At 46.2% G+C, this 24,300-nt stretch overlaps 1 protein-coding gene across 5 annotated transcripts in view; it reads right to left on the bottom strand.

The window, feature by feature from the left end:
* LOC110528497 (vitamin D3 receptor B) overlaps positions 1-24,300 on the bottom strand; it is a 159,521-nt gene that overhangs the window by 16,914 nt on the left and 118,307 nt on the right. For all 5 annotated transcript variants that reach the window (XM_036984081.1, XM_036984079.1, XM_036984078.1 and 2 more), the window contains one exon: positions 5,606-5,789. In XM_036984081.1, the coding sequence (XP_036839976.1) occupies positions 5,606-5,789 (184 nt within the window). The remainder of the gene's footprint in view (positions 1-5,605; positions 5,790-24,300) is intronic.

Below are 24,300 nucleotides of genomic sequence, written 5' to 3'. Positions count from 1 at the left end.
AATGACACAAATATACATTTTCACAAAGTCTGCTGCCTCAGTTTGTATGATGCCAATTTGCATATACTCCAGAATGTTATGAAGAGTGATCAGATGAATTGCAATGAATTGCAAAGTCTCTCTTTGCCATGCAAATGAACTGAATCCCCCCAAAACATTTCCACTGCATTTCAGCCTTGCCACAAAAGGACCAGCTGACATCATGTCAGTGATTCTCTCGTTAACACAGACGTGAGTGTTGACGAAGACGAGGCTGGAGATCACTCTGTCATGCTAATTGAGTTCTAATAACAGACTGGTAGCTTGAAAAGGAGGGTGGTGCTTGGAATCATTGTTCTTCCTCTGTCAATCATGGTTACCTGCAAGGTTACCTGAAACATGTGCCGTCATCATTGCTTTGCACAAAAAGAGCTTCACAGGCAAGGATACTGCTGCCAGTAAGATTGCACCTAAATCAACCCTTTATCGGATCATCAAGAACTTCAAGGAGAGCGGTTCAATTGTTGTGAAGAAGGCTTCACAACGTCTCCTAAAGTTGATTCAGCTGCGGGATCGGGGCACCACCAGTACAGAGCTTGCTCAGGAATGGCAGCAGGCAGGTGTGAGTGCATCTGCACGCACTGTGAGGCGAAGACTTTTGGAGGATGGCCTGGTGTCAAGAAGGGCAGCAAAGACGCCACTTCTCTCCAGGAAAAACATCAGGGACAGACTGATATTCTGCAAAAGTTACAGGGATTGGACTGCTGAGGACTGGGGTAAAGTCATTTTCCCTGATGAATCCCCTTTCCGATTGTTTGGGGCATCTGGAAAAAAGCGTGTCCGGAGAAGACAAGGTGAGCGCTACCATCAGTCCTGTGTCATGACAACAGTAAAGCATCCTGAGACCATTCATGTGTGGGGTTGCTTCTCAGCCAAGGGAGTGGGCTCACTCACAATTTTGCCTAAGAACACAGCCATGAATAAAGAATGGTACCAACACATCCTCCGAGAGCAACTTCTCCCAACCATCCAGGAACAGTTTGGTGATGAACAATGCCTTTTCCAGCATGATGGAGCACCTTGCCATAAGGCAAAAGTGATAACTAAGTGGCTCGGGGAACAGAACATCGATATTTTGGGTCCATGGTCAGGAAACTCCCCAAACCTTAATCCCATTGAGAACTTCAAGAGGCGGGTAGACAAACAAAAACCCACAAATTCTGACAAACTCCAAGCATTGATTATGACACTTATGAAATGCTTGTAATTATACTTCAGTATTCCATAGTAACATCTGATGAAAATATCTAAAGACACTGAAGCAGCAGACTTTGTGAAAATGTATATTTGTGTCATTCTCAAAACTTCTGGCCACGACTGTACACCCTCACACACACATACAATATTATGCACACACACACAAGCACACCACACACACACTTTGGGTGGTTTCAAAGCTTAGATATCAGATCATACATGTGTAAACACTCCAGAGTTAATCCGGTAGCATCCATCATCATCATCCCAAGAGAGAGGAGAGAAGGGAATGGTGATGGTCTGGAAAGACAAGCCATAGCTAGTCTGGACGTGCCCTATCCCTGGCCTCTGTGACACTGAGTGATGGCCCCCGTCGACAAACTCCACAAGAGTAAACCCTGTACAACAACAGAGCCCTTACGTCGTGGGGCAAAAGAAAGCAATCAAAGATGTTTCCCAAGAAACCTATGACATATCCAGCATGGCAAAAGTTACGAGTTTCCAAGTTTGTCATATCCCCACGGCAGGATTTACATGTCATACTGGTTATGGCTGATGTGGTGTGTTCAGTGGCCTTCCCTTCAGTGGCCTTCCCTTCAGTGGCCTTCCCTTCAGTGGCCTTCCCTTCAGTGGCCTTCCCTTCAGTAGCCTTCCCTTCTGTAGCCTTCCCTTCTGTGGCCTTCCCTTCAGTGGCCTTCCCTTCAGTAGCCTTCCCTTCTGTAGCCTTCCCTTCAGTGGCCTTCCCTTCAGTGGCCTTCCCTTCAGTGGCCTTCCCTTCAGTGGCCTTCCCTTCTGTGGCCTTCCCTTCAGTGGCCTTCCCTTCTGAAGAGATATTATAGCCCCTCAAGGGATAAAATACAGTTGTTTTGACTACATTGAATTGAAACATTTTGTTGTATTACTTCAGGGTAAACGTAATTCTTTAATGACATACGATGATAACCATTGACCTCGTCAACCAATCACATATTCGGTGTGATGTTAAAGGCACAAGCTTTAATTGCAGACTGCCTCTGCCACTTGGTACTGGAGAAACATAACCACTCTCAAATGCATAAACGTAGCTATGGATGCAAGGACTAGTTTTAAACATATTTTGAAGCACGACAAAGACAGCAAAAACATAAACAATGAAGTAATACAACTGAAGAATCAGTTGTAGTAAGACATTCATTATGTATATTTATTCTGAGAGAAGCAATTACTATATAATGGCTATATAATTGTGCAGCACTGACAAGCCTCAATGCTCTTCTTCGATCAGAAGACCTACATGAACATTACTAACAATGGCTGACCGTATCCTCGACCTTACTTTGCCACTTTACTCTGTCAAACATCAATCTTTATGACATATCATCTGATGATAACAAAAGATAACAGAAATAATTGCATGTGTAGGCACACTTGTCCTTCTGTGAAGGAACACTCAGACTCTTAACACTTAAACTGCTGGGCCTCGCTACCCCCCTGTACTCCATTAATGAGCAGCCATTTTGACTGCAACATAAATATATTTCAAAGAACACAATAGCATTTTCATTAGTGTACGTTACTGTAATCCATCGGCTGCCGTGTGCTCAGGTTATTCTGCCGTGTGCAAAGGTTATTCTTGGAAACGGTGTACTTTGAAAGTTATTTGGTAAAGGAAAGAGTTTTGGAGACCTCAGAATCTGCTCTTTCTGAAACTATATAGAAATCAAAACATCGTACCTGCATGTGACTTTGCAGGATTATTTGAAAAGGTCACTTTTTGGAGCACTGAGAGAAATGACACATCCTCCTAAATCTGCATATACAGTTGAAGTCAGAAGTTTAGTCAAATACATTTAAACTCAGTTTTTCACAATTCCTGACATTTAATCCTCTTAAAAATGTCCTATCTTAGGTCAGTTAGGATCACCACTTTATTTTAAGAATGTGGAATGTCAGAATAGTAGAGAGAATGACTTATTTCAGCTTGTATTTCTTTCATCACACTCCCAGTGGGTCAGAAGTTTACATACACTTACATAAATACACAAATTAGTATTTGGTAGCATTGCCTTTAAATGTTTTAACTTGGGTCAAACGTTTCGGGTAGCCTTCCACAAGCTTCCCACAATAAGTTGGGGGAATTTTGGCCCATTCCTCCTGACAGAGCTGGTGTAACTGAGTCAGGTTTGTAGGCCTCCTTGCTCGCACACGCTTTTTCAGATCTAACCACAGAATTTCTATAGAATTGAGGTCAGGGCTTTGTGATGGCGGCTCCAATACCTTGACTTTGACGTCCTTAAACCAATTTGGGCCCAAACTTTGGAAGTATGCTTTAGGTCAGTGTCCATTTGGAAGACCCATTTGCAACCAAGATTTAACTTCCTGACTGATGTCTTGAGAAGTTGCTTCAATATATCCACATAATTTTCCTGCCTCATGATGCCATCTATTTTGTGAAGTGCACCAGTCCCTTCTACAGCAAAGCACCCCCACAACATGATGCTGCCACCCACGTGGTTCACGGTTGGGATGGTGTTCTTCGGCTTGCAAGCCTCCCCCTTTTTCTTCCAAACATAACAATGGTCATTATGACCAAACAGTTATATTTTTGTTTCATCAGACCAGAGGACATTTCTCCAAAAAGTATGATCTATGTCACCATGTGCAGTTGGAAACCGTAGTCTGGTTTTTTTTATGGTGGTTTTGGAGCAGTGGCTTCTTCCTTGCTGAGCGGCCTTTCAGTTTATGTCAATATAGGGCTCGTTTTACTGTGGATATAGATACTTTTGTACCTCCAGCATCTTCACAAGGTCCTTTGCAGTTGTTCTGGGATTGATTTGCACTTTTCACGCCAAAATATGTTCATCTCTAGGAGACAGAACACGTCTCCTTCCTGAGCAGTATGATGGTTGCGTGGTCCCATGGTGTTTATACTTGCGTACTATTGTTTGTACAGATGAACGTGGTGCCTTCAGACGTTTGGAAATTGCTCCCAAGGATGAACCAGACTTGTGGAGGTCTACAATTTTCTTTCTGAGGTCTTGGCTGATTTCTTTTGATTTTCCCATGATGTCAAGAAAAGAGGCACTGAGTTTGAAGGTAGGCCTTGAAATACATCCACAGGTACACCTCCAATTGACTCATATGATGTCAATTAGCCTATCAGAAGCTTCTAAAGCCATGACATAATTTTCTGGAATTTTCCAAGCTGTTTAAAGGCACAGTCAACTTAGTGTATGTACACTTCTGACCCACTGGAATTGTGATACAGTGAATAATAAGTGAAATAATCTGTCTTTAAACAGTTGTTGGAAAAATTACTTGTGTCATGTACAAAGTAGATGCCCTAACCGACTTGCCAAAACTATAGTTTGTTAACAAGAAATTGGTGGAGTGGTTGAAAAACAAGTTTTAATGACTCCAACCTAAGTGCATGTAAACTTCCGACTTCAACTGTAACACAAATTCTATTTGTGATACCAAATTTCTAACAGCATACCTCTGTTAAATAGACTTATTCAGGAAAAGTCAAGAACGGAGGGGGCATGACTTAAAAAATTGCTGAGATATTTCAATTTGAACCTGCAAATGCAGTCAAAATGTCTGCCTCGGCACTTCTAGTGTTAAACGAGTAAACCCACAAATAAGGCCTTATTTATATTCGTGACAAATAGACTTCATGAATCGATTATTGGAAATCCTGTAATTCAGGGAAACTTCATACATGCACTAACACACACACACACACACACACACACACACACACACACACATACACACACACGCACACACACACACACACACACACGCACACGCACATGCACAAACACACCAGCAGGCACATACAAACACACACACAGGCCCGCACAAACACACCCACACACACACACATATGCAGGCACACACAACCACACACACACACACACGCAGGCACGCACAAACACACACACACACATGCAGGCACGCACACACACATACACACATGCAGGCACGCACAAACACACACATGCAGGCCCGCACAAACACACACACATGCAGGCCCGCATAAACACACACACGCAGGCACGCACAAACACACACACACACACACATGCAGGCCCGCACAAACACACACACATGCAGGCCCGCACAAACACACACACACACGCAGGCCCACACAAACACACACACACACACACACACACACACACACACATACACATGCAGGCCCACACAAACACACAAACATACACACACACACACGCATGCACACATTTTTGGTATTTAAATGTGCTGTAAATTCAGTTCAACACATTTAAAAAATCACATACTTTAACTAAACACACACATACACCCTTTACCCTCCTCAGCCCACCCATCCACACAAACCACCCATTAACCCACACACACTCACCTGAAACCGGGGATCATCTTAGCGAAACCAATGACCTTCTGGATGCTGTAGCTGACCAGGTCGGCCAGGTGGGGCAACATGGAGAGTTTGGAGCCGTCATCGTCGTTAGAGTCCGGGCTGCCACCCTGGTCCTGGTACATCATCAGCAGGTTACTGAAGTTCATCAGCTTAGTGTCCACAGACTCTATATGGAGGGAGGGAGGGAGGGAGCAGGAGAGAGGGAGAGAGTTAGAAACTCATAGGAGAAAAACAACATTCCCGTCAGATTAGTATCCATTGATTCTTCTGAAAAAGGGGAAAAGGAATGGAACACGGACAGAGAAGGCTAGGGAGTGAAAACATGGAGAGACAGAGAAGGCTATGGAGTGAAAACATGGAGAGACAGAGAAGGCTAGGGAGTGAAAACATGGAGAGAGAAAAGGCTAGGGAGTGAAAACATGGAGAGACAGAGAAGGCTAGGGAGTGAAAACATGGAGAGACAGAGAAGGCTAGGGAGTGAAAACATGGAGAGACAGAGAAGGCTAGGGAGTGAAAACATGGAGAGAAAGAGAAGGCTAGGGAGTGAAAACATGGAGAGAAAGAGAAGGCTAGGGAGTGAAAACATGGAGAGACAGAGAAGGCTAGGGAGTGAAAACATGGAGAGACAGAGAAGGCTAGGGAGTGAAAACATGGAGAGACAGATAATACTAGGGAGTGAACACATGGAGAGAAAGAGAAGGCTAGGGAGTGAAAACATGGAGAGAGAGAGAAGGCTAGGGAGTGAAAACATGGAGAGACAGAGAAGGCTAGGGAGTGAAAACATGGAGAGACAGAGAAGGCTAGGGAGTGAAAACATGGAGAGAGAGAGAAGGCTATGGAGTGAACACATGGAGAGAAAGAGAAGGCTAGGGAGTGAAAACATGGAGAGACAGAGAAGGCTAGGGAGTGAAAACATGGAGAGACAGAAAAGGCTAGGGAGTGAAAACATGGAGAGACAGATAAGACTAGGGAGTGAACACATGGAGAGAAAGAGAAGGCTAGGGAGAGAAAACATAGAGAGAGAAAAGGCTAGGGAGTGAAAACATGGAGAGAGAAAAGGCTGGAGAGTGAAAACATGGAGACAGAGAAGGCTAGGGAGTGAAAACATGATGAGACAGAGAAGGCTAGGGAGTGAAAACATGGAGAGACAGAGAAGGCTAGGGAGTGAAAACATGGAGAGACAGAGAAGGCTAGGGAGTGAAAACATGGAGAGACAGAGAAGGCTAGGGAGTGAAAACATGGAGAGACAGAGAAGGCTAGGGAGTGAAAACATGGTGAGACAGAGAAGGCTAGGGAGTGAAAACATGGAGAGACAGAGAAGGCTAGGGAGTGAAAACATGGAGAGACAGAGAAGGCTAGGGAGTGAAAACATGGAGAGACAGAGAAGGCTAGGGAGTGAAAACATGGAGAGACAGAGAAGGCTAGGGAGTGAAAACATGGAGAGATAGAGAAGGCTACGGAGTGAAAACATGGAGAGAGAGAAAGGCTAGGGAGTGAAAACATGGAGAGACAGAGAAGGCTAGGGAGTGAAAACATGGAGAGAGAGAAAAGGCTAGGGAGTGAAAACATGGAGAGACAGAGAAGGCTAGGGAGTGAAAACATGGAGAAACAGAGAAGGCTAGGGAGTGAAAACATGGAGAGACAGAGAAGGCTAGGGAGTGAAAACATGGAGAGACAGAGAAGGCTAGGGAGTGAAAACATGGAGAGAGAGAAAAGGCTAGGGAGTGAAAACATGGAGAGACAGAGAAGGCTAGGGAGTGAAAACATGGAGAGACAGAAGGCTAGGGAGTGAAAACATGGAGAGACAGAGAAGGCTAGGGAGTGAAAACATGGAGAGACAGAGAAGGCTAGGGAGTGAAAACATGGAGAGAGAGAGAGAGAAGGCTAGGGAGTGAAAACATGGAGAGACAGATAAGACTAGGGAGTGAAAACATGGAGAGAGAGAGAAGGCTAGGGAGTGAAAACATGGAGAGACAGAAAAGGCTAGGGAGTGAAAACATGGAGAGACAGAGAAGGCTAGGGAGTGAAAACATGGAGAGACAGAGAAGGCTAGGGAGTGAAAACATGGAGAGACAGAGAAGGCTAGGGAGTGAAAACATGGAGAGACAGAGAAGGCTAGGGAGTGAAAACATGGAGAGAGAGAGAGAGAAGGCTAGGGAGTGAAAACATGGAGAGAGAGAGAGAAGGCTATGGAGTGAAAACATGGAGAGACAGAGAAGGCTAGGGAGTGAAAACATGGAGAGACAGAGAAGGCTAGGGAATGAAAACATGGAGAGACAGAGAAGGCTAGGGAGTGAAAACATGGAGAGACAGAGAAGGCTAGGGAGTGAAAACATGGAGAGACAGAGAAAGCTAGGGAGTGAAAACATGGAGAGACAGAGAAGGATAGGGAGTGAAAACATGGAGAGACAGAGAAGGCTAGGGAGTGAAAACATGGTGAGACAGAGAAGGCTAGGGAGTGAAAACATGGAGAGAGAGAGAGAGAAGGCTAGGGAGTGAAAACATGGAGAGACAGAGAAGGCTAGGGAGTGAAAACATGGAGAGACAGAGAAGGCTAGGGAGTGAAAACATGGAGAGACAGAGAAGGCTAGGGAGTGAAAACATGGAGAGAGAGAGAGAGAAGGCTAGGGAGTGAAAACATGGAGAGAGAGGGAGAAGGCTATGGAGTGAAAACATGGAGAGAAAGAGAAGGCTAGGGAGTGAAAACATGGAGAGACAGAGAAGGCTAGGGAGTGAAAACATGGAGAGACAGAGAAGGCTAGGGAGTGAAAACATGGAGAGACAGAGAAGGCTAGGGAGTGAAAACATGGAGAGACAGAGAAGGCTAGGGAGTGAAAACATGGAGAGACAGAAAAGGTTATGGAGTGAAAACATGGAGAGAGAGAGAAAAGGCTAGGTAGTGAAAACATGGAGAGAAAGAGAAAAGGCTAGTGAGTGAAAACATGGTGAGACAGAGAAGGCTAGGGAGTGAAAACATGGAGAGACAGAGAAGGCTAGGGAGTGAAAACATGGAGAGACAGAGAAGGCTAGGGAGTGAAAACATGGAGAGACAGAAAAGGTTATGGAGTGAAAACATGGAGAGAGAGAAAAGGATTGGGAGTGAAAACATGGAGAGAAAGAGAAAAGGCTAGTGAGTGAAAACATGGTGAGACAGAGAAGGCTAGGGAGTGAAAACATGGTGAGACAGAAAAGGTTATGGAGTGAAAACATGGAGAGAGAGAGAAAAGGATTGGGAGTGAAAACATGGAGAGAAAGAGAAAAGGCTAGTGAGTGAAAACATGGTGAGACAGAGAAGGCTAGGGAGTGAAAACATGGTGAGACAGAGAAGGCTAGGGAGTGAAAACATGGAGAGACAGAGAAGGCTAGGGAGTGAAAACATGGAGAGAGAAAAGGCTAGGGAGTGAAAACATGGTGAGACAGAGAAGGCTAGGGAGTGAAAACATGGAGAGACAGAGAAGGCTAGGGAGTGAAAACATGTAGAGAGAGAGAGAGAAGGCTAGGGAGTGAAAACATGGAGAGAGAGAGAGAAGGCTATGGAGTGAAAACATGGAGAGACAGAGAAGGCTAGGGAGTGAAAACATGGAGAGACAGAGAAGGCTAGGGAGTGAAAACATGGAGAGACAGAGAAGGCTAGGGAGTGAAAACATGGAGAGACAGAGAAGGCTAGGGAGTGAAAACATGGAGAGACAGAGAAGGCTAGGGAGTGAAAACATAGAGAGACAGAGAAGGCTAGGGAGTGAAAACATGGAGAGACAGAGAAGGCTAGGGAGTGAAAACATGGTGAGACAGAGAAGGCTAGGGAGTGAAAACATGGAGAGAGAGGGAGAAGGCTATGGAGTGAAAACATGGAGAGACAGAGAAGGCTAGGGAGTGAAAACATGGAGAGACAGAGAAGGCTAGGGAGTGAAAACATGGAGAGACAGAGAAGGCTAGGGAGTGAAAACATGGAGAGAAAGAGAAGGCTAGGGAGTGAAAACATGGAGAGACAGAGAAGGCTAGGGAGTGAAAACATGGAGAGACAGAAAAGGTTATGGAGTGAAAACATGGAGAGAGAGAGAAAAGGCTAGGGAGTGAAAACATGGAGAGAAAGAGAAAAGGCTAGTGAGTGAAAACATGGTGAGACAAAGAAGGCTAGGGAGTGAAAACATGGAGAGACAGAGAAGGCTAGGGAGTGAAAACATGGAGAGACAGAGAAGGCTAGGGAGTGAAAACATGGAGAGACAGAAAAGGTTATGGAGTGAAAACATGGAGAGAGAGAGAAAAGGATTGGGAGTGAAAACATGGAGAGAAAGAGAAAAGGCTAGTGAGTGAAAACATGGTGAGACAGAGAAGGCTAGGGAGTGAAAACATGGTGAGACAGAGAAGGCTAGGGAGTGAAAACATGGAGAGACAGAGAAGGCTAGGGAGTGAAAACATGGAGAGAGAAAAGGCTAGGGAGTGAAAACATGGTGAGACAGAGAAGGCTAGGGAGTGAAAACATGGAGAGACAGAGAAGGCTAGGGAGTGAAAATATGGAGAGACAGAGAAGGCTAGGGAGTGAAAACATGGAGAGACAGAGAAGGCTAGGGAGTGAAAACATGGAGAGACAGAGAAGGCTAGGGAGTGAAAACATGGAGAGACAGAGAAAGCTAGGGAGTGAAAACATGGAGAGACAGAGAAGGATAGGGAGTGAAAACATGGAGAGACAGAGAAGGCTAGGGAGTGAAAACATGGTGAGACAGAGAAGGCTAGGGAGTGAAAACATGGAGAGAGAGAGAGAGAAGGCTAGGGAGTGAAAACATGGAGAGACAGAGAAGGCTAGGGAGTGAAAACATGGAGAGACAGAGAAGGCTAGGGAGTGAAAACATGGAGAGACAGAGAAGGCTAGGGAGTGAAAACATGGAGAGAGAGAGAGAGAAGGCTAGGGAGTGAAAACATGGAGAGAGAGGGAGAAGGCTATGGAGTGAAAACATGGAGAGAAAGAGAAGGCTAGGGAGTGAAAACATGGAGAGACAGAGAAGGCTAGGGAGTGAAAACATGGAGAGACAGAGAAGGCTAGGGAGTGAAAACATGGAGAGACAGAGAAGGCTAGGGAGTGAAAACATGGAGAGACAGAGAAGGCTAGGGAGTGAAAACATGGAGAGACAGAAAAGGTTATGGAGTGAAAACATGGAGAGAGAGAGAAAAGGCTAGGTAGTGAAAACATGGAGAGAAAGAGAAAAGGCTAGTGAGTGAAAACATGGTGAGACAGAGAAGGCTAGGGAGTGAAAACATGGAGAGACAGAGAAGGCTAGGGAGTGAAAACATGGAGAGACAGAGAAGGCTAGGGAGTGAAAACATGGAGAGACAGAAAAGGTTATGGAGTGAAAACATGGAGAGAGAGAAAAGGATTGGGAGTGAAAACATGGAGAGAAAGAGAAAAGGCTAGTGAGTGAAAACATGGTGAGACAGAGAAGGCTAGGGAGTGAAAACATGGTGAGACAGAAAAGGTTATGGAGTGAAAACATGGAGAGAGAGAGAAAAGGATTGGGAGTGAAAACATGGAGAGAAAGAGAAAAGGCTAGTGAGTGAAAACATGGTGAGACAGAGAAGGCTAGGGAGTGAAAACATGGTGAGACAGAGAAGGCTAGGGAGTGAAAACATGGAGAGACAGAGAAGGCTAGGGAGTGAAAACATGGAGAGAGAAAAGGCTAGGGAGTGAAAACATGGTGAGACAGAGAAGGCTAGGGAGTGAAAACATGGAGAGACAGAGAAGGCTAGGGAGTGAAAACATGTAGAGAGAGAGAGAGAAGGCTAGGGAGTGAAAACATGGAGAGAGAGAGAGAAGGCTATGGAGTGAAAACATGGAGAGACAGAGAAGGCTAGGGAGTGAAAACATGGAGAGACAGAGAAGGCTAGGGAGTGAAAACATGGAGAGACAGAGAAGGCTAGGGAGTGAAAACATGGAGAGACAGAGAAGGCTAGGGAGTGAAAACATGGAGAGACAGAGAAGGCTAGGGAGTGAAAACATAGAGAGACAGAGAAGGCTAGGGAGTGAAAACATGGAGAGACAGAGAAGGCTAGGGAGTGAAAACATGGTGAGACAGAGAAGGCTAGGGAGTGAAAACATGGAGAGAGAGGGAGAAGGCTATGGAGTGAAAACATGGAGAGACAGAGAAGGCTAGGGAGTGAAAACATGGAGAGACAGAGAAGGCTAGGGAGTGAAAACATGGAGAGACAGAGAAGGCTAGGGAGTGAAAACATGGAGAGAAAGAGAAGGCTAGGGAGTGAAAACATGGAGAGACAGAGAAGGCTAGGGAGTGAAAACATGGAGAGACAGAAAAGGTTATGGAGTGAAAACATGGAGAGAGAGAGAAAAGGCTAGGGAGTGAAAACATGGAGAGAAAGAGAAAAGGCTAGTGAGTGAAAACATGGTGAGACAAAGAAGGCTAGGGAGTGAAAACATGGAGAGACAGAGAAGGCTAGGGAGTGAAAACATGGAGAGACAGAGAAGGCTAGGGAGTGAAAACATGGAGAGACAGAAAAGGTTATGGAGTGAAAACATGGAGAGAGAGAGAAAAGGATTGGGAGTGAAAACATGGAGAGAAAGAGAAAAGGCTAGTGAGTGAAAACATGGTGAGACAGAGAAGGCTAGGGAGTGAAAACATGGTGAGACAGAGAAGGCTAGGGAGTGAAAACATGGAGAGACAGAGAAGGCTAGGGAGTGAAAACATGGAGAGAGAAAAGGCTAGGGAGTGAAAACATGGTGAGACAGAGAAGGCTAGGGAGTGAAAACATGGAGAGACAGAGAAGGCTAGGGAGTGAAAATATGGAGAGACAGAGAAGGCTAGGGAGTGAAAACATGGAGAGACAGAGAAGGCTAGGGAGTGAAAACATGGAGAGACAGAGAAGGCTAGGGAGTGAAAACATGGAGAGACAGAGAAGGCTAGGGAGTGAAAACATGGAGAGACAGAGAAGGCTAGGGAGTGAAAACATGGAGAGACAGAGAAGGCTAGGGAGTGAAAACATGGAGAGACAGAGAAGGCTAGGGAGTGAAAACATGGAGAGACAGAGAAGGCTAGGGAGTGAAAACATGGTGAGACAGAGAAGGCTAGGGAGTGAAAACATGGAGAGACAGAGAAGGCTAGGGAGTGAAAACATGGAGAGACAGAGAAGGCTAGGGAGTGAAAACATGGAGAGACAGAGAAGGCTAGGGAGTGAAAACATGGAGTGACAGAGAAGGATAGGGAGTGAAAACATGGAGAGAGAGAGAGAGAAGGCTAGGGAGTGAAAACATGGTGAGACAGAGAAGGCTAGGGAGTGAAAACATGGAGAGACAGAAAAGGCTAGGGAGTGAAAACATGGAGAGACAGAGAAGGCTAGGGAGTGAAAACATGGAGAGAGAGAGAGAGAGAAGGCTAGGGAGTGAAAACATGGAGAGAGAGAGAAGGCTATGGAGTGAAAACATGGAGAGACAGAGAAGGCAAGGGAGTGAAAACATGGAGAGACAGAGAAGGCTAGGGAGTGAAAACATGGAGAGACAGAGAAGGCTAGGGAGTGAAAACATGGAGAGACAGAGAAGGCTAGGGAGTGAAAACATGGAGAGACAGAGAAGGCTAGGGAGTGAATACATGGAGAGACAGAAAAGGCTAGGGAGTGAAAACATGGAGAGACAGAGAAGGCTAGGGAGTGAAAACATGGAGAGACAGAGAAGGCTAGGGAGTGAAAACATGGAGAGACAGAGAAGGCTAGGGAGTGAAAACATGGCGAGACAGAAAAGGCTATGGAGTGAAAACATGGAGAGAGAGAGAAAAGGCTAGGGAGTGAAAACATGGAGAGACAGAGAAGGCTAGGGAGTGAAAACATGGAGAGAGAGAGAGAGAGAGAAGGCTAGGGAGTGAAAACATGGAGAGAGAGAGAGAAGGCTATGGAGTGAAAACATGGAGAGACAGAGAAGGCTAGGGAGTGAAAACATGGAGAGACAGAGAAGGCTAGGGAGTGAAAACATGGAGAGACAGAGAAGGCTAGGGAGTGAAAACATGGAGAGACAGAGAAGGCTAGGGAGTGAAAACATGGAGAGACAGAGAAGGCTAGGGAGTGAAAACATGGAGAGACAGAGAAGGCTAGAGAGTGAAAACATGGAGAGACAGAGAAGGCTAGGGAGTGAAAACATGGTGAGACAGAGAAGGCTAGGGAGTGAAAACATGGAGAGAGAGAGAAAGAAGGCTAGGGAGTGAAAACATGGAGAGACAGAGAAGGCTAGGGAGTGAAAACATGGAGAGACAGAGAAGGCTAGGGAGTGAAAACATGGAGAGACAGAGAAGGCTAGGGAGTGAAAACATGGAGAGAGAGAGAGAGAAGGCTAGGGAGTGAAAACATGGAGAGAGAGGGATAAGGCTATGGAGTGAAAACGTGGAGAGACAGAGAAGGCTAGGGAGTGAAAACATGGAGAGACAGAGAAGGCTAGGGAGTGAAAACATGGAGAGACAGAGAAGGCTAGGGAGTGAAAACATGGAGAGACAGAGAAGGCTAGGGAGTGAAAACATGGAGAGACAGAGAAGGCTAGGGAGTGAAAACATGGAGAGACAGAGAAGGCTAGGGAGTGAAAACATGGAGAGAGAGAGAAAAGGCTAGGGAGTGAAAACATGGAGAGAAAGAGAAGGCTAGTGAGTGAAAACATGGAGAGACCGAGAAGGCTAGGGAGTGAAAACATGGAGAGACAGAGAAGGCTAGGGAGTGAAAACATGGAGAGACAGAAAAGGTTATGGAGTGAAAACATGGAGAGAGAGAGAAAAGGATTGGGAGTGAAAACATGGAGAGAAAGAGAAAAAGCTAGTGAGTGAAAACATGGTGAGACAGAGAAGGCTAGGGAGTGAAAACATGGTGAGACAGAGAAGGCTAGGGAGTGAAAACATGGAGAGACAGAGAAGGCAAGGGAGTGAAAACATGGAGAGACAGAGAAGGCTAGGGAGTGAAAACATGGAGAGACAGAGAAGGCTAGGGAGTGAAAACATGGAGAGACAGAGAAGGCTAGGGAGTGAAAACATGGAGAGACAGAGAAGGCTAGGGAGTGAATACATGGAGAGACAGAAAAGGCTAGGGAGTGAAAACATGGAGAGACAGAGAAGGCTAGGGAGTGAAAACATGGAGAGACAGAGAAGGCTAGGGAGTGAAAACATGGAGAGACAGAGAAGGCTAGGGAGTGAAAACATGGCGAGACAGAAAAGGCTATGGAGTGAAAACATGGAGAGAGAGAGAAAAGGCTAGGGAGTGAAAACATGGAGAGACAGAGAAGGCTAGGGAGTGAAAACATGGAGAGAGAGAGAGAGAAGGCTAGGGAGTGAAAACATGGAGAGAGAGAGAGAAGGCTATGGAGTGAAAACATGGAGAGACAGAGAAGGCTAGGGAGTGAAAACATGGAGAGACAGAGAAGGCTAGGGAGTGAAAACATGGAGAGACAGAGAAGGCTAGGGAGTGAAAACATGGAGAGACAGAGAAGGCTAGGGAGTGAAAACATGGAGAGACAGAGAAGGCTAGGGAGTGAAAACATGGAGAGACAGAGAAGGCTAGGGAGTGAAAACATGGAGAGACAGAGAAGGCTAGGGAGTGAAAACATGGTGAGACAGAGAAGGCTAGGGAGTGAAAACATGGAGAGAGAGAGAGAGAAGGCTAGGGAGTGAAAACATGGAGAGACAGAGAAGGCTAGGGAGTGAAAACATGGAGAGACAGAGAAGGCTAGGGAGTGAAAACATGGAGAGACAGAGAAGGCTAGGGAGTGAAAACATGGAGAGAGAGAGAGAGAAGGCTAGGGAGTGAAAACATGGAGAGAAAGAGAAAAGGCTAGTGAGTGAAAACATGGAGAGACCGAGAAGGCTAGGGAGTGAAAACATGGAGAGACAGAGAAGGCTAGGGAGTGAAAACATGGAGAGACATAAAAGGTTATGGAGTGAAAACATGGAGAGTGAGAGAAAAGGATTGGGAGTGAAAACATGGAGAGAAAGAGAAAAAGCTAGTGAGTGAAAACATGGTGAGACAGAGAAGGCAAGGCTAGGGAGTGAAAACATGGTGAGACAGAGAAGGCTAGGGAGTGAAAACATGGAGAGACAGAGAAGGCTAGGGAGTGAAAACATGGAGAGAGAAAAGGCTAGGGAGTGAAAACATGGTGAGACAGAGAAGGCTAGGGAGTGAAAACATGGAGGGACAGAGAAGGCTAGGGAGTGAAAATATGGAGAGACAGAGAAGGCTAGGGAGTGAAAACATGGAGAGACAGAGAAGGCTAGGGAGTGAAAACATGGAGAGACAGAGAAGGCTAGGGAGTGAAAACATGGAGAGACAGAGAAGGCTAGGGAGTGAAAACATGGAGAGACAGAGAAGGCTAGGGAGTGAAAACATGGAGAGACAGAGAAGGCTAGGGAGTGAAAACATGGAGAGACAGAGAAGGCAAGGGAGTGAAAACATGGAGAGACAGAGAAGGCTAGGGAGTGAAAACATGGTGAGACAGAGAAGGCTAGGGAGTGAAAACATGGAGAGACAGAGAAGGCTAGGGAGTGAAAACATGGAGATACAGAGAAGGCTAGGGAGTGAAAACATGGAGAGACAGAGAAGGCTAGGGAGTGAAAACATGGAGAGACAGAGAAGGCTAGGGAGTGAAAACATGGAGAGAGAGAGAGAGAAGGCTAGGGAGTGAAAACATGGTGAGACAGAGAAGGCTAGGGAGTGAAAACATGGAGAGACAGAGAAGGCTAGGGAGTGAAAACATGGAGAGACAGAGAAGGCTAGGGAGTGAAAACATGGAGAGAGAGAGAGAGAGAAGGCTAGGGAGTGAAAACATGGAGAGAGAGAGAAGGCTATGGAGTGAAAACATGGAGAGACAGAGAAGGCTAGGGAGTGAAAACATGGAGAGACAGAGAAGGCTAGGGAGTGAAAACATGGAGAGACAGAGAAGGCTAGGGAGTGAAAACATGGAGAGACAGAGAAGGCTAGGGAGTGAAAACATGGAGAGACAGAGAAGGCTAGGGAGTGAAAACATGGAGAGACAGAAAAGGCTAGGGAGTGAAAACATGGAGAGACAGAGAAGGCTAGGGAGTGAAAACATGGAGAGACAGAGAAGGCCAGGGAGTGAAAACATGGAGAGACAGAGAAGGCTAGGGAGTGAAAACATGGCGAGACAGAAAAGGCTATGGAGTGAAAACATGGAGAGAGAGAGAAAAGGCTAGGGAGTGAAAACATGGAGAGACAGAGAAGGCTAGGGAGTGAAAACATGGAGAGACAGAGAAGGCTAGGGAGTGAAAACATGGTGAGACAGAGAAGGCTAGGGAGTGAAAACATGGAGAGACAGAGAAGGCTAGGGAGTGAAAACATGGAGAGACAGAGAAGGCTAGGGAGTGAAAACATGGAGAGACAGAGAAGGCTAGGGAGTGAAAACATGGAGAGACAGAGAAGGCTAGGGAGTGAAAACATGGAGAGACAGAGAAGGCTAGGGAGTGAAAACATGGAGAGACAGAGAAGGCTAGGGAGTGAAAACATGGAGAGACAGAGAAGGCTAGGGAGTGAAAACATGGAGAGACAGAGAAGGCTAGGGAGTGAAAACATGGAGAGACAGAGAAGGCTAGGGAGTGAAAACATGGAGAGACAGATAAGGCTAGGGAGTGAAAACATGGTGAGACAGAGAAGGCTAGGGAGTGAAAACATGGAGAGACAGAGAAGGCTAGGGAGTGAAAACATGGAGAGACAGAGAAGGCTAGGGAGTGAAAACATGGAGAGACAGAGAAGGCTAGGGAGTGAAAACATGGAGAGACAGAGAAGGCTAGGGAGTGAAAACATGGAGAGAGAGAGAGAGAAGGCTAGGGAGTGAAAACATGGTGAGACAGAGAAGGCTAGGGAGTGAAAACATGGAGAGACAGAGAAGGCTAGGGAGTGAAAACATGAGGGGCAGAGAAGGCTAGGGAGTGAAAACATGGAGAGAGAGAGAGAGAGAGAAGGCTAGGGAGTGAAAACTTGGAGAGAGAGAGAAGGCTATGGAGTGAAAACATGGAGAGACAGAGAAGGCTAGGGAGTGAAAACATGGAGAGACAGAGAAGGCTAGGGAGTGAAAACATGGAGAGACAGAGAAGGCTAGGGAGTGAAAACATGGAGAGACAGAGAAGGCTAGGGAGTGAAAACATGGAGAGACAGAGAAGGCTAGGGAGTGAAAACATGGAGAGACAGAAAAGGCTAGGGAGTGAAAACATGGAGAGACAGAGAAGGCTAGGGAGTGAAAACATGGAGAGACAGAGAAGGCTAGGGAGTGAAAACATGGAGAGACAGAGAAGGCTAGGGAGTGAAAACATGGCGAGACAGAAAAGGCTATGGAGTGAAAACATGGAGAGAGAGAGAAAAGGCTAGGGAGTGAAAACATGGAGAGACAGAGAAGGCTAGGGAGTGAAAACATGGAGAGAGAGAGAGAGAAGGCTAGGGAGTGAAAACATGGAGAGAGAGAGAGAAGGCTAGGGAGTGAAAACATGGAGAGACAGAGAAGGCTAGGGAGTGAAAACATGGAGAGACAGAAAAGGTTATGGAGTGAAAACATGGAGAGAGAGAGAAAAGGATTGGGAGTGAAAACATGGAGAGAAAGAGAAAAAGCTAGTGAGTGAAAACATGGTGAGACAGAGAAGGCTAGGGAGTGAAAACATGGTGAGACAGAGAAGGCTAGGGAGTGAAAACATGGAGAGACAGAGAAGGCAAGGGAGTGAAAACATGGAGAGACAGAGAAGGCTAGGGAGTGAAAACATGGAGAGACAGAGAAGGCTAGGGAGTGAAAACATGGAGAGACAGAGAAGGCTAGGGAGTGAAAACATGGAGAGACAGAGAAGGCTAGGGAGTGAATACATGGAGAGACAGAAAAGGCTAGGGAGTGAAAACATGGAGAGACAGAGAAGGCTAGGGAGTGAAAACATGGAGAGACAGAGAAGGCTAGGGAGTGAAAACATGGAGAGACAGAGAAGGCTAGGGAGTGAAAACATGGCGAGACAGAAAAGGCTATGGAGTGAAAACATGGAGAGAGAGAGAAAAGGCTAGGGAGTGAAAACATGGAGAGACAGAGAAGGCTAGGGAGTGAAAACATGGAGAGAGAGAGAGAGAAGGCTAGGGAGTGAAAACATGGAGAGAGAGAGAGAAGGCTATGGAGTGAAAACATGGAGAGACAGAGAAGGCTAGGGAGTGAAAACATGGAGAGACAGAGAAGGCTAGGGAGTGAAAACATGGAGAGACAGAGAAGGCTAGGGAGTGAAAACATGGAGAGACAGAGAAGGCTAGGGAGTGAAAACATGGAGAGACAGAGAAGGCTAGGGAGTGAAAACATGGAGAGACAGAGACGGCTAGGGAGTGAAAACATGGAGAGACAGAGAAGGCTAGGGAGTGAAAACATGGTGAGACAGAGAAGGCTAGGGAGTGAAAACATGGAGAGAGAGAGAGAGAAGGCTAGGGAGTGAAAACATGGAGAGACAGAGAAGGCTAGGGAGTGAAAACATGGAGAGACAGAGAAGGCTAGGGAGTGAAAACATGGAGAGACAGAGAAGGCTAGGGAGTGAAAACATGGAGAGAGAGAGAGAGAAGGCTAGGGAGTGAAAACATGGAGAGAGAGGGATAAGGCTATGGAGTGAAAACATGGAGAGACAGAGAAGGCTAGGGAGTGAAAACATGGAGAGACAGAGAAGGCTAGGGAGTGAAAACATGGAGAGACAGAGAAAAGGCTAGTGAGTGAAAACATGGAGAGACCGAGAAGGCTAGGGAGTGAAAACATGGAGAGACAGAGAAGGCTAGGGAGTGAAAACATGGAGAGACAGAAAAGGTTATGGAGTGAAAACATGGAGAGAGAGAGAAAAGGATTGGGAGTGAAAACATGGAGAGAAAGAGAAAAAGCTAGTGAGTGAAAACATGGTGAGACAGAGAAGGCAAGGCTAGGGAGTGAAAACATGGTGAGACAGAGAAGGCTAGGGAGTGAAAACATGGAGAGACAGAGAAGGCTAGGGAGTGAAAACATGGAGAGAGAAAAGGCTAGGGAGTGAAAACATGGTGAGACAGAGAAGGCTAGGGAGTGAAAACATGGAGGGACAGAGAAGGCTAGGGAGTGAAAATATGGAGAGACAGAGAAGGCTAGGGAGTGAAAACATGGAGAGACAGAGAAGGCTAGGGAGTGAAAACATGGAGAGACAGAGAAGGCTAGGGAGTGAAAACATGGAGAGACAGAGAAGGCTAGGGAGTGAAAACATGGAGAGACAGAGAAGGCTAGGGAGTGAAAACATGGAGAGACAGAGAAGGCTAGGGAGTGAAAACATGGAGAGACAGAGAAGGCTAGGGAGTGAAAACATGGAGAGACAGAGAAGGCTAGGGAGTGAAAACATGGTGAGACAGAGAAGGCTAGGGAGTGAAAACATGGAGAGACAGAGAAGGCTAGGGAGTGAAAACATGGAGAGACAGAGAAGGCTAAGGAGTGAAAACATGGAGAGACAGAGAAGGCTAGGGAGTGAAAACATGGAGAGACAGAGAAGGCTAGGGAGTGAAAACATGGAGAGAGAGAGAGAGAAGGCTAGGGAGTGAAAACATGGTGAGACAGAGAAGGCTAGGGAGTGAAAACATGGAGAGACAGAGAAGGCTAGGGAGTGAAAACATGGAGAGACAGAGAAGGCTAGGGAGTGAAAACATGGAGAGAGAGAGAGAGAGAAGGCTAGGGAGTGAAAACATGGAGAGAGAGAGAAGGCTATGGAGTGAAAACATGGAGAGACAGAGAAGGCTAGGGAGTGAAAACATGGAGAGACAGAGAAGGCTAGGGAGTGAAAACATGGAGAGACAGAGAAGGCTAGGGAGTGAAAACATGGAGAGACAGAGAAGGCTAGGGAGTGAAAACATGGAGAGACAGAGAAGGCTAGGGAGTGAAAACATGGAGAGACAGAAAAGGCTAGGGAGTGAAAACATGGAGAGACAGAGAAGGCTAGGGAGTGAAAACATGGAGAGACAGAGAAGGCCAGGGAGTGAAAACATGGAGAGACAGAGAAGGCTAGGGAGTGAAAACATGGCGAGACAGAAAAGGCTATGGAGTGAAAACATGGAGAGAGAGAGAAAAGGCTAGGGAGTGAAAACATGGAGAGACAGAGAAGGCTAGGGAGTGAAAACATGGAGAGACAGAGAAGGCTAGGGAGTGAAAACATGGTGAGACAGAGAAGGCTAGGGAGTGAAAACATGGAGAGACAGAGAAGGCTAGGGAGTGAAAACATGGAGAGAGAGAGAGAGAAGGCTAGGGAGTGAAAACATGGAGAGAGAGAGAAGGCTAGGGAGTGAAAACATGGTGAGACAGAGAAGGCTAGGGAGTGAAAACATGGAGAGAGAGGGAGAAGGCTATGGAGTGAAAACATGGAGAGACAGAGAAGGCTAGGGAGTGAAAACATGGAGAGACAGAAAAGGTTATGGAGTGAAAACATGGAGAGAGAGAGAAAAGGCTAGGGAGTGAAAACATGGAGAGAAAGAGAAAAGGCTAGTGAGTGAAAACATGGTGAGACAAAGAAGGCTAGGGAGTGAAAACATGGAGAGACAGAGAAGGCTAGGGAGTGAAAACATGGAGAGACAGAGAAGGCTAGGGAGTGAAAACATGGAGAGACAGAAAAGGTTATGGAGTGAAAACATGGAGAGAGAGAGAAAAGGATTGGGAGTGAAAACATGGAGAGAAAGAGAAAAGGCTAGTGAGTGAAAACATGGTGAGACAGAGAAGGCTAGGGAGTGAAAACATGGTGAGACAGAGAAGGCTAGGGAGTGAAAACATGGAGAGACAGAGAAGGCTAGGGAGTGAAAACATGGAGAGAGAAAAGGCTAGGGAGTGAAAACATGGTGAGACAGAGAAGGCTAGGGAGTGAAAACATGGAGAGACAGAGAAGGCTAGGGAGTGAAAACATGGTGAGACAGAGAAGGCTAGGGAGTGAAAACATGGAGAGAGAGGGAGAAGGCTATGGAGTGAAAACATGGAGAGACAGAGAAGGCTAGGGAGTGAAAACATGGAGAGACAGAGAAGGCTAGGGAGTGAAAACATGGAGAGACAGAGAAGGCTAGGGAGTGAAAACATGGAGAGAAAGAGAAGGCTAGGGAGTGAAAACATGGAGAGACAGAGAAGGCTAGGGAGTGAAAACATGGAGAGACAGAAAAGGTTATGGAGTGAAAACATGGAGAGAGAGAGAAAAGGCTAGGGAGTGAAAACATGGAGAGAAAGAGAAAAGGCTAGTGAGTGAAAACATGGTGAGACAAAGAAGGCTAGGGAGTGAAAACATGGAGAGACAGAGAAGGCTAGGGAGTGAAAACATGGAGAGACAGAGAAGGCTAGGGAGTGAAAACATGGAGAGACAGAAAAGGTTATGGAGTGAAAACATGGAGAGAGAGAGAAAAGGATTGGGAGTGAAAACATGGAGAGAAAGAGAAAAGGCTAGTGAGTGAAAACATGGTGAGACAGAGAAGGCTAGGGAGTGAAAACATGGTGAGACAGAGAAGGCTAGGGAGTGAAAACATGGAGAGACAGAGAAGGCTAGGGAGTGAAAACATGGAGAGAGAAAAGGCTAGGGAGTGAAAAGATGGTGAGACAGAGAAGGCTAGGGAGTGAAAACATGGAGAGACAGAGAAGGCTAGGGAGTGAAAATATGGAGAGACAGAGAAGGCTAGGGAGTGAAAACATGGAGAGACAGAGAAGGCTAGGGAGTGAAAACATGGAGAGACAGAGAAGGCTAGGGAGTGAAAACATGGAGAGACAGAGAAGGCTAGGGAGTGAAAACATGGAGAGACAGAGACGGCTAGGGAGTGAAAACATGGAGAGACAGAGAAGGCTAGGGAGTGAAAACATGGAGAGACAGAGAAGGCTAGGGAGTGAAAACATGGAGAGACAGAGAAGGCTAGGGAGTGAAAACATGGTGAGACAGAGAAGGCTAGGGAGTGAAAACATGGAGAGACAGAGAAGGCTAGGGAGTGAAAACATGGAGAGACAGAGAAGGCTAGGGAGTGAAAACATGGAGAGACAGAGAAGGCTAGGGAGTGAAAACATGGAGTGACAGAGAAGGATAGGGAGTGAAAACATGGAGAGAGAGAGAGAGAAGGCTAGGGAGTGAAAACATGGTGAGACAGAGAAGGCTAGGGAGTGAAAACATGGAGAGACAGAAAAGGCTAGGGAGTGAAAACATGGAGAGACAGAGAAGGCTAGGGAGTGAAAACATGGAGAGAGAGAGAGAGAGAAGGCTAGGGAGTGAAAACATGGAGAGAGAGAGAAGGCTATGGAGTGAAAACATGGAGAGACAGAGAAGGCAAGGGAGTGAAAACATGGAGAGACAGAGAAGGCTAGGGAGTGAAAACATGGAGAGACAGAGAAGGCTAGGGAGTGAAAACATGGAGAGACAGAGAAGGCTAGGGAGTGAAAACATGGAGAGACAGAGAAGGCTAGGGAGTGAATACATGGAGAGACAGAAAAGGCTAGGGAGTGAAAACATGGAGAGACAGAGAAGGCTAGGGAGTGAAAACATGGAGAGACAGAGAAGGCTAGGGAGTGAAAACATGGAGAGACAGAGAAGGCTAGGGAGTGAAAACATGGCGAGACAGAAAAGGCTATGGAGTGAAAACATGGAGAGAGAGAGAAAAGGCTAGGGAGTGAAAACATGGAGAGACAGAGAAGGCTAGGGAGTGAAAACATGGAGAGAGAGAGAGAGAAGGCTAGGGAGTGAAAACATGGAGAGAGAGAGAGAAGGCTATGGAGTGAAAACATGGAGAGACAGAGAAGGCTAGGGAGTGAAAACATGGAGAGACAGAGAAGGCTAGGGAGTGAAAACATGGAGAGACAGAGAAGGCTAGGGAGTGAAAACATGGAGAGACAGAGAAGGCTAGGGAGTGAAAACATGGAGAGACAGAAAAGGTTATGGAGTGAAAACATGGAGAGAGAGAGAAAAGGATTGGGAGTGAAAACATGGAGAGAAAGAGAAAAGGCTAGTGAGTGAAAACATGGTGAGACAGAGAAGGCTAGGGAGTGAAAACATGGTGAGACAGAGAAGGCTAGGGAGTGAAAACATGGAGAGACAGAGAAGGCTAGGGAGTGAAAACATGGAGAGAGAAAAGGCTAGGGAGTGAAAACATGGTGAGACAGAGAAGGCTAGGGAGTGAAAACATGGAGAGACAGAGAAGGCTAGGGAGTGAAAACATGGTGAGACAGAGAAGGCTAGGGAGTGAAAACATGGAGAGAGAGGGAGAAGGCTATGGAGTGAAAACATGGAGAGACAGAGAAGGCTAGGGAGTGAAAACATGGAGAGACAGAGAAGGCTAGGGAGTGAAAACATGGAGAGACAGAGAAGGCTAGGGAGTGAAAACATGGAGAGAAAGAGAAGGCTAGGGAGTGAAAACATGGAGAGACAGAGAAGGCTAGGGAGTGAAAACATGGAGAGACAGAAAAGGTTATGGAGTGAAAACATGGAGAGAGAGAGAAAAGGCTAGGGAGTGAAAACATGGAGAGAAAGAGAAAAGGCTAGTGAGTGAAAACATGGTGAGACAAAGAAGGCTAGGGAGTGAAAACATGGAGAGACAGAGAAGGCTAGGGAGTGAAAACATGGAGAGACAGAGAAGGCTAGGGAGTGAAAACATGGAGAGACAGAAAAGGTTATGGAGTGAAAACATGGAGAGAGAGAGAAAAGGATTGGGAGTGAAAACATGGAGAGAAAGAGAAAAGGCTA

This window comes from Oncorhynchus mykiss, chromosome 7, assembly GCF_013265735.2.
Source record: "Oncorhynchus mykiss isolate Arlee chromosome 7, USDA_OmykA_1.1, whole genome shotgun sequence".
Classification (NCBI taxonomy): domain Eukaryota; kingdom Metazoa; phylum Chordata; class Actinopteri; order Salmoniformes; family Salmonidae; genus Oncorhynchus; species Oncorhynchus mykiss.
The sequence above is the reverse complement of the archived record's forward strand: the minus strand, read 5'-3'. Positions and strand labels throughout refer to the sequence as shown.